Genomic DNA, 10,611 nt, shown 5'->3' with positions numbered 1-10,611 from the left:
TATTTGAAAGTCAGAGTTACACAGAGAGAGAAGGAGAGGCAGAGAGAGAGAGAGAGAGAGCAGTCTTCCATCCACGGGTTTACTCCCCAATCGGCCTCAATGGTTGGAGCTATGCTGATCAGAAGCAGAAGCTTGGAGCTTCCTTGGGGCTTGGGACTTGGGTCATCTTCTAATTCTTTCCCAGGCCTTTGCAAAGAGCTGGATTGGAAGTGGAGCAGCTAGGACTTGAACCAGCGCCCATATGTCTTGCAGGCACTGCAGCAGTGGCTTTATGTGCTACAGCACAATGCTGGCCCCATAAATCTTGATCCTAAATGAATTAGCAGTATCTCTATCTCAAACTACACTTTATTTCTAAGGCATACAAAAACGTAGGTTTTTGATTGAATTAATAAATAAACATTTAGACTTCCAATGCACATTTCCATCATATTATTATAGCATTACACTGCTTCTGATTTCTGAAATTGCCATGTATTGAAATAAATTTGGGAATATGGCTTTGATCTACATCATCAATATTCCTGTAGGCAGTATAGAAATACTATATTTTGTTGAAAGTAGGATGGAAATTTATTGTATGGGTTTTGAGCCGAGGGTGATATGATCTTGAATGATTATCTAAATGGGATCATTTGGGCTGTGTCATGTGAGTAGATTATTGCATTCTGGAATATTAAAGTAGTGAGAACCTTAGAGTATAATGGTGGAAACTGGAATGTACTGAGGATGATAAAATTTGGGGGTGATTTGAAGGTAAGCGTTAGCAATGTTTTTAAAATGTATGAAAATAATCTGAGTGGAAGAGCAGAATGAAAGGTATTATATGTTGTTTTTTTTCTTTTCTTTTTTTTTTTTTTTTGAACAAGAGGCAATGCACAACACTTTTTATTCTGCATGGTTAATGTACAAAATATCCCATGCCCCTTAAGAAACATATCTAAAACACAATTTGAGGAACACAGACTACTAACCCACTGTATGTTACTATATAAGTGAATCAAATAGAACTGAACACAAACACACATTCTTCAAAGTTCCAATGTCTAAGAATATATCACAGCACTAATGGCATGAAGGAAAATGTTCAGATTTACTTTCAAATTCAAAATTCTTCTGGTTGCTCGGCACTGAGGGGCCTCAGCAGTGAAAAGGTAATCAGGTTACCACCAAAGGAAACGTGTCTGCCATGGTCTAGAGGTCTCTTCTCCACCCGAGTGGGTGGATTACAGCAGTCCAGGCCTGGAGAATCAAGAAGGTAGCATTCAGTAGTTAGACTTTTATTATCAAATAGTACTGAGTGAGAAACTTTAGTTTCTTCTTCTCGTGAAAATTTAGTAAATGTACATGATACTTCCCTCGTGTAATTCTATTTTTGCCCTCTTTCTAGTTCATTACCACTTTTTTCAATACTCTAGTTAGATGCACTTCCTCTGAGAAGCCTTCTAATATTCCACAATGATTAAGATACCTTAGCTTGGTTACCCGTTAAATAATATGAATACTTTTATGACAATTATTAAATTGGTTTGTCCTTCTTTGAATGAATGATTATGTATCCAGTCACTAAGTGTAGGGGGCCATTCCACACCCCTCTTGATATTTTGCATGTTTATAGCTGATTCATCATGAATAGACCCTCATATGCATTTTTAGAGAATGACTAAATGAAATATTAAACTTTTCAAATAGTTAATATATTCCCCCTTATTTTTAGGGAATCAATATCCCACATCTGAAATCAGCAGCTGTGGAAGAAGAGATGGAATCCAGGAACAATGTGACTTACTTTGTGCTCTTGGGCCTTACACAGAATGCACAGGGACAGAAAATACTTCTTGTTTTGTTCTTGATTGTCTACATTCTGACTGTGGTGGGAAACTTGCTCATTGTAGTGACTGTCTCTGTCAGTAAGACCCTGGACTCACCAATGTACTTCTTTCTTGCCTGCTTATCCTCTATGGATGTGTTTTACTCCTCAGCCATTACGCCTAAGTTGATTTCAGATTTGTTCTTTGGGAAAAACACCATAAGCTTCCAATCATGTATGACCCAGCTCTTTATAGAGCACTTCTTTGGTGGATCAGGGGTGTTTATTCTGTTGGCGATGGCCTATGACCGCTATGTGGCCATCTGTAAGCCCTTGCACTATTTGGTTATCATGAGGCGATGGGTGTGTGTTGTGCTGCTGGTAGTGTCCTGGGTTGGAGGGTTTCTGCATTCAGTCATTCAACTCAGCACTATTTATGGGCTCCCATTCTGTGGCCCCAACATCATCGATCATTATGCATGTGACATGTACCCCTTATTGAATCTTGTTTGTACTGACACCTATGTCACTAGTCTCTTAGTGGCAGCCAATGGAGGTGTGATCTGTGCTGTTGTGTTCCTGCTCTTACTCATCTCTTATGGTGTCATCTGGAACTCTTTAAAGAATGTTAGCCAGGAAGGGAGACGGAAAGCTCTCCAGACCTGTGGTTCCCACATCACCGTGGTTGTTTTTTTCTTTGTTCCCTGAATTTTTATGTATGCAAGACCTGCAAAGACTTTCCCCATTGACAAATCAGTGAGTGTGTTTTATACAGTCATAACCCCCATGCTGAACCCCTTAATCTACACTCTGAGAAACTCAGAGATGACAAATGCCATGAAGAAGCTCTGGGGAAGAAAAGTCACATCTGATAGAACTTAAGTTTTGTAGTCTGTCTGAGGGTGGCCAAAGCGGCTAGCACAATTAAGATGAGGATTCTGTTGCTTTGTCTGGTGGCAGCATCGGCGGTTGCCCGGAGAGGTCTCGGCCAACCAGGGCAGCATGCCTAGCAAGAGATTAAAGATGCAGTTTGCTGCGGGGATGCCGCTTATTTTCAAGAATTGTGTTTCCTTAGGGTATAGGTTGGTGTTTGAGGAGTACATGCAGGTTATTAGGCAGCAGTACCTAGACATCTGAGTTTAAGGGGAGAATTACCTCCTTCAACCAACATATAGACACTTGCATCTTTCTTGTCTTCAAAGTAGTATTAATAGGCTTAATCATTGTTGGCAAAGATCCTTCTGCCCTCTTTGGCATGCAAGCTCCTAGCATCTGGCAGTGGGGCCAGGAAAATAAGGTCTATGCATGTCTGATGCTTTTATTCTTGAGCAACATGATTGAGAACCAGTGTATGTCAACAGGTGCATTTTGAGATAATTTTAAATAATGTGCCTGTGTGGTCTAAGCTGGAATCTGGTCACTTGCCATCCATGCAACAACTTAACTTGTTCAAATTCTAGACAATGAAATGAAACTCAATGTGCATATGGATTCAATCCCACACCATTGGTCATATTCCCAACCCATCAGCACTGAAAACTCTTACATTAAGGGATTTTGCAAGAGCAGTGTGACTGACATTATGAAGGCCTGTACTGAAGACAGCAAGCTGTTAGTACAGACCAGATGCTTTTTTGCCAGGCTCCTTGTATCTCTTGAAAACCTCAAGGCAAGATGGTTTTTCAGTGCTAGCACATTTTGGAATTCAGCACATTCCTTGGAGTGCAGTAATGCTGTATAGTTTTCCTCCCCCTCCCAAATACATCCTGGTAATAGTCTTTTTTAAATGCAGTCATGAATTGCAACTTTCTTAGTCATATTTGAAAAAAGTAGAAAATTGATCTACAATTTTATTTATTTCAAAGAAGTCTATTAAATCTGTGGTTCTTTTATATGAATTTTCATTTTTTATGGTTTAAAAATCAGTCTTTTTTGGAATGTAGCCAAAGTTCCCATATACTTTATAAGAGTCCAATCAGACATCTCTAATTTGGCCATGTCCAATTTATGTAGTTTTCAAAACACTGCAAATTGTGAACAGTGCATTATACAATATTATAGGGGGAACTCTAATATTCAGGGTAGTCTACCAGTTTGTGTGTATGTGTGTGTGTGTGTGTGTTTATTGTGTGTTAACGAAATAAAGTAAATTATTTATAATGTAGTTTTGTTGTATTTGTAACATTTCATATTTATTGCTTATGAATTTATATATTTAAATTTGTTGCTTATACATTTGTTTACACATGTCTATGAACAATTACATTAATTAGAAGATCATTAACATGCCAGAAACTTGGCTAATATTATTGGACGTTTTACCACAATAGCCATTATTGAAGAAATTATTTGTTATGTTAATAAAAATGCTAGTATAGCATGGCTTTATACCTCATTGTGTAAGGTGTGCAAGATAAATATGCTTTGGAATATAAACGACATTATTTAATTATGGCAATAGCATTTTTAATGATAACAATTGGTCAGACTTTACAGTGATTTAAAATGTCACAGGGGTCCCAGTGATAGCTCTTTCTTATTTTGAATGTTAACTTTGGTTAACTGACAAACATTCCTTCATTGTCATCATTTCAAATGACTCAGATTTTAAAATTAACCCACAGAATTTTTAAACATGGTTTGATATTCTAAAGCTTTTATTTATTTACCTTTTAAATCTTTTGGTAAAAATAAGTGAGGAATTGTAAAGTTTAGGGATGTACCTCTTTAGAAATGTGAAAATAAATTTTTATGATGCTGAAAAACAACTTAAGTTTCTTCATCTCCATGAAGGCAGTCTGACTTCTGGGGTAATCTCCTTGGACCCAAGAGTCCTTTGAAAATTTGTTTTCTTTCAAAAATTTACATTAATTATGCTGAATAACTTCATGTTTGTATTATGAATAACAACTTGTTCCCTCTCTAGTAAGCTTTTTAATAGTTTTGTATATCGTCTCAGCTAGGAAGTCATAATACATCTATATCTGATAGTCAATACACGGTGTTTAGTTAACTAGTGGGTACAATTTTCAGTTACATTGATTATAAATAATTTTATTCATTCTCATTGAAAATTGTCTTTCTGAGAATTAGTTTTATCTATTGTTATTTGTGCCTTTTTATTGACCTTTTATTATATAGTTAAGATCTTTTGTGGTGTGCAGATAATTCTCTACAATCAGATTCTGTTGTATACATATGAAATATTTGGCTAGTGATACTTCTGTTTTGTAAAATAAGACAAACTATAGTATAATAAGGACAATAAAATCCCATTTAATTGTGTAATAAAAGTAAACTTCCATTCATCTTTCACTAATGTCAACCTGTTTTACTCCCAGAGTAAACATTTTATGCATAATACCTTTGTCTTACCAATAAGGCTTGTAGCTCCTCAATTGTTTTTAGAATCATGCTTATTTTGGGGAATGCATGTTTTCAAATTCAATGTAAACTAGTCACAAGACAAAGTTCAGTTATTTTGGATATGATTTTATTTTTGGAACAATATATATCTCTATAGATTTGAGAAGGGCAGTCCATGAAGAGAAGTGTTTTTATCTAGTCAAGTCTCCTTTTATATTCCTTTTATATTCTTTACAATTTTTGGCTGTGTTACTGATCCTCTATAGATAACAGCTGTGCTTCTTCCATGATCCTTAAAATGTTAACTGACAGTTTTCTCTAAGGAAACAACAACAACAACAACAAACTCTTCCAGGGAATGCATGACTGGGCTGCTTTACTGAGTCCCTCTTGGTCCTGCTGAGATCATTCTGCTGAGGGGCTGGTCTGTGACCACTATGTGGTCCTCCCTGTGCTGCAGGATGACCAGGCATTGAAACCCAAGTGTGTCCTTCTCCAAGAAGAGATATGAGCTGCAGGCTCAGGCCATGCCCAGTTTGAATACTCATCATGGGCTTACTTTCTGTGTGACCCGGTGGCAAGCCCACCTGTGTGCTATGATGCACACTTTGCTGAAACTCATCCTATGTGGACAACTCCGTTCTCATGGTTGCTGCCAAGAGTGGCTCATCTTCTCATTTTCTCCCTTTTTGCTCTCCTGTGAGGTCTTCCAATATAGATTGAAATTTCTAATCTTGGAGGAAATGCACAAAGCCCTCTCCATGGTGTCTCCCATGTGACTGTGGTCATTGTATTTTTTGTGTACTGCATATATGTGTGTCTATAGCACCCCGTGACCACTTCTCAAAAAAAATTGAGCTCTGGCAGTGTTATATCATAGTAACTCCTATGTTGATCTGTTTAAGTTCCCAGAAATGCAGATATATTATGCTATGAAGAAGATGTAGATCAAAATGTAGTGCAATAGAGAAATATTCTAAACGTAAGATGACTATATCCTTTATATGATAAAGCAAAAGAACATAGCATCTAAGAATGAAGTCCAGGTATAATACTGATGCCTGAACATGTTGTTTCTGTGTTTGATGCCTTTTGATGTAAAAGTGAAGAGGTAAATTATTTTTCATTAAAACATCCCAATAGATAGTTCTGTTGTTCATTTTGCGGCTAATCCTCAGTGTAAGTTCAGGATCTTAGTACTTTTTAGATGGGCAGATTCCCAGGATACAGCTCCACACAGTCTAGTTCAGTAGACAGGTTTTCAAAAGGATGATGTGCTTTCAACATATGCAGTAGGAGATCTTTGTGTGGACTTGAGCAATATTCCCAGAGATCATTTGCATATCCTGAGACTATTAATGGATTCAATTCATTAAGGAAGAATCCTTCACAGCAGAAGTTTTGAGGTCATTATGTTCTCAATATTTATGATTCATAGAATAGTTGTTAATTTGATACAAGAAAAAAATCAAACATTGTAGAAAATAGAAATCTTTTCGGCATTCATTCTCTTATTTCTCTTTCTGATACACTGGAACATCTGGTATGGTTCTTTTGCCTTTTCTTCCTAAACACTAAAAATTAAATCATTTATTGCTGCTGTATTATTTGGAGCAAAACTCAATAATATTGTCATTTTAAGTAGTCATTTATATAAGAATCTTATTTGTAGTGTTTTCCTTGTTTACAGGGAGATTGTGGATCATTATCATATGCACAATTTTAGGAATGGCTGATGGGTTTAGTCTGTGACCATAGTTGAGAGTCTTTTGTTTGAGGAAGACAATCCTGAATTGAAATCCTACCTTTCTCATTTATAATGTGAATATTTGGAAAACAATGCCCCTTAAAGTTTCAGTTGAAGGGGAATAATAGAGTTACATCAAATGAAATGATCTAAGTATACTCTTAGTGGAACTAAATACTCATAATATTAGTAATGATGACCAACTCTTATTACCCTAAAATTAAAATAGACACATTCAACTTGCCTAAGGAATTTAGCTAAATTTTTTTAAAGGGTTATAAATAATCTCTCTCTCTCTGATGTGAGGAAGAGCACATAGGCACTGACTGTACTTAATGGAGTTCTTGATGGCAACAAGAACTCTCTCCCCTTGGCCATATCTGAATCCATTTCTCCTCTTCTTTGATCCACTGGTCCCAGACTTCTGAGGACTTGTAGTTATTATAGTTATCAGTCTTATTTTTCTTGTCCATGCTTGTTTGAGTGTAAAAGTCATTTTACTCTGCTTTTGATGTCAACATACTATGCAGTCAGAATATATAAAGACATAAAATAAAGGATTTGTTTTCAAGTAATGTGCCAGTGTGTTTAGCACCTTGAACAAAGGTTGGCCTCAAATAAATCTTAATAAATACTTGATGAGCAAATTACTATCACAACTGCTTACCCCTTTAAAGTGTAATTATTCTTGTGAAAAGGATGCTTACTAAGTAAATGCTTCTGACACTGATGACTTTTCATTTTTGTGATAAATAGAAATGGAGACATTTTGCTCAGTTTGGTAGACACAGTATATATGCTGTATTAACATGGAGGCTAGTGCTGTGGTGTAGTAGGCTAAGCCTCTGCCTGCTGTGCTGCCATCCCATATGGATGCTGGATTGTGTTCTGACTGCTCCTCTTCTGATCCAGCTCTTTTTCAGTATCCTGGGAAGCAGTGTAAGATGGCCCAAGTGCTTGGACCTCTGTACCCACATGGAAGGCCCGGGTTGAACTCATTGTTCCTGCCTTTGAATTGCCCTTCTCTGCCATTGTAGCCATTTGGAAAGTAACCAGTAGATGGAAAATCTTTCTGTTTTTCTCTCTCTCTCTGCCTGTAACTTTGCCTTTCCAATAAATAAATAAATCTTTAAAAAACTGTATTACCAATAATTGTACATATTGATGGGTCACAGTGTAACATTTCATACATTTATATAATGTATATTGATCTCAGGATATTTAAATTTTCCCTTCTTCAACATTACATTATGATTAGGGCCTTTCACTTCCTTTCTTCTCTTTGCCCATAAAATGTATAGAATGTTACTGTGATTGATAGTCTTTTGATTATTATTAGAAAATTTGATTATTGAAACAATTTTTGATTATTTAAAAATCTTTGATTATTATTTGAAAATTAGTGTTTTTATTTAACTCTTTTTTGATACTCATTATCCACATCATTCTATCCAGGCTACCCTTCTCTACCTATAGGAATCATTATTCTGTGTTCAGATTGAATATTATTAAGCCTGCACATGTAAAGGATAGCATGTAGTATTTGTATTTTTGTGCCTGAATTATTTTCAAAATTATGTCCTCCAATTCAACACATTTTGCTGCGAGTGATATGATTTCATTCTTTTATGTGTGTGACTGAATACTATTCCAATGTGCATATTTATATATACCACACTTATTTATCCATTCATCTGATGATGGGAGCTTTGGATAATTCTTTGATATAATGATTTCATGTATTTTAGATCTATACATAATATATGTAAGTTCTATCTCTATTTTTTTTTTTTAATTTGGCAGAGTTAGCAGTGAGAGAGAGAGAGACAGAGAGAAAGGTCTTCCTTTCGTTGGTTCACTCCCCAAATGGCAGCCACCACCACAGCTACATTGATCTGAAGCCAGGAGCCAGGTGCTTCTCCTGGTCTCCCATGCGAGTGCAGGGCCCAAGCACTTGGACCATCCTCCACTGCCTTCCCAGGCCACAGCAGAGAGCTGGACTGGAAGAGGAGCAACCAGGACTAGAACCTGGCGTCCATATGGGATGCCGGCGCCGCAAGCAGAGGATTAACCAAGTGAGCCACGGCACCGGCTCCTCTAATTTTTTTTTTTTTTTTAAGCATCTCTATTCTGTTTTCCAGGTGGATGTAATAATTTACTTTCCCACCAGCTATGTGTACGAGTTCCCTTTTCTCCATGTCTCACCAGTGTTTGACTTTCTGTGTTTTGTAATCATTCTAAATAGGGTGAGGTGATAGACCATTGGTGTTTATTTTGCTGGTGATTTGTGATATTATGCCATGTTGCATATACAGGGCATTTGCACATTTCACAGTTCTTATCTGAAGAAGCAGAATCATATCTAGCATGTTTAAGAAGAATGGATTTATTATATGAAATTAAATAGCTTGAGTCACCAGCCCAGCGGGTCCCCGGGCGGTGCGCCTTCGCTGCCTTGTCGGCTTCGGGTTGATTGGCCAAAAGACCCTCAACTCCTTCTTCTCCCCGAGCCCCTCCTGCAAGGGACACACCCGCAGCTCCGGGGACCGGCGTGGCGGCCGCGGCTGAGAGCAGAGATGCGGCGGCCAGCCCCGCCAAGAAGGCCCGGGCCAGGCAGGACGAGGCCGCCGCCCTCTTCGCTGCTCTGCCCGAGCAGCTGGTCCGCATCCAGAGGAACAAGGCCGCGGCCCGCAACGTGCCCGTGGGCTTCGGGGAGAGGGGAAGAAGCACGTCTGTGGAGAGCTCGGGAAGCCGTACTTTATCAAGCATCACACGGCTTATCCGCGTCCACACCAGGTCTTCACATGGACACAGATGTGTGACACAAGAGACGTGAAAGCTGTCGTCCTGGGACAGGATCCATATCACGGACCCAATCAAGCGCACGGGCTCTGCTCCAGCGTCCGCAGACCTGTCCCGCCTCCACCCAGTTTGGAAGACATCTACAAAGAGCTGTCCGCAGACACGGAGGCTTCCTTCATCCTGGCCATGGAGATCTCTCCGGGTGGGCCAAGCAAGGTGTGCTCACCGTCCGCGCCCACCAGCCCAGTTCCCACACGGAGAGGGGCTGGGAGCAGTTCACCGACGCGGCCGTGTCCTGGCTGAACCACAGCTCCCGTGGCCTCGTCTTCCTGCTCTGGGGCTCCCACGCTCAGAGGAAGGGCAGCGCCATCGACCCGCAGCCGCACCACGTCCTGCAGACGGCCCACCCCTCCCCCTGGTCGGTGTACAGAGGCTTCTTTGGCTGCAGGCATTTTTTCTAAAGCCAATGAGCTGCTGCGGAAGTCTGGCAAGAAGCCCATCGACTGGACGGAGCTGTGGCCGGGACTGAAGGCGTGGGCTCCGGGCAGCTGCTGTCCACAGTGCTCGTCCGCGACCACGTGGCATCGCAAAGCTCCCGGTTCCTAAGTGCTGTGTGCGGGGCTGCCCTTTGACCCCATGTCTCCGCATTGAACCCCTCCGGACAAGATCAGATGAGAGCCTGAAGCAAGGCAGAGGTGGCTTTGGGGGAAGTTTCCCCAAGACGTACTTGCTCCCTCGGCTCGCTCTCCCCCCTGGGTGGGGAACGGCGGGCCACATGCACTTTTCTGATGGTCCGGTGCCTGCTGCTGCTGCTGTTCACCCGGCAGGTGCAGGTGCTGCGTGTTTGCTTCTAAAGGCATTCTGGTCTCGGCCTGGTACACTGTCC

At 39.9% G+C, this 10,611-nt stretch overlaps 1 protein-coding gene and 2 pseudogenes across 1 annotated transcript; all 3 read left to right on the top strand.

Moving 5' to 3' along the window:
- Positions 1-1,960: 1,960 nt before the first annotated feature.
- Positions 1,961-2,518, top strand: LOC133764320 (olfactory receptor 4A47-like). Its single transcript, XM_062197988.1, has one exon. It carries the CDS (start codon positions 1,961-1,963, stop codon positions 2,516-2,518), a length of 558 nt encoding a protein of 185 aa, XP_062053972.1.
- Positions 2,519-2,730: 212 nt separating this feature from the next.
- LOC133763688 (thioredoxin reductase-like selenoprotein T) lies at positions 2,731-3,551 on the top strand (annotated as a pseudogene).
- A 2,692-nt stretch (positions 3,552-6,243) lies between these two features.
- Positions 6,244-10,331, top strand: LOC133763687 (uracil-DNA glycosylase-like; annotated as a pseudogene).
- The last annotated feature ends 280 nt before the right edge of the window (positions 10,332-10,611 follow it).

The sequence above is a fragment of the Lepus europaeus genome, chromosome 7 (assembly GCF_033115175.1).
Source record: "Lepus europaeus isolate LE1 chromosome 7, mLepTim1.pri, whole genome shotgun sequence".
NCBI classification, from domain to species: domain Eukaryota; kingdom Metazoa; phylum Chordata; class Mammalia; order Lagomorpha; family Leporidae; genus Lepus; species Lepus europaeus.
Note: the sequence above shows the minus strand (reverse complement) of the source record. Positions and strands in the feature narration are given on the sequence as shown.

Bases quoted from the DNA above. Each gene is read 5' to 3' on its own strand.
- LOC133764320 (XM_062197988.1), top strand. From the start codon at position 1,961: ATGGATGTGTTTTACTCCTCAGCCATTACGCCTAAGTTGATTTCAGAT.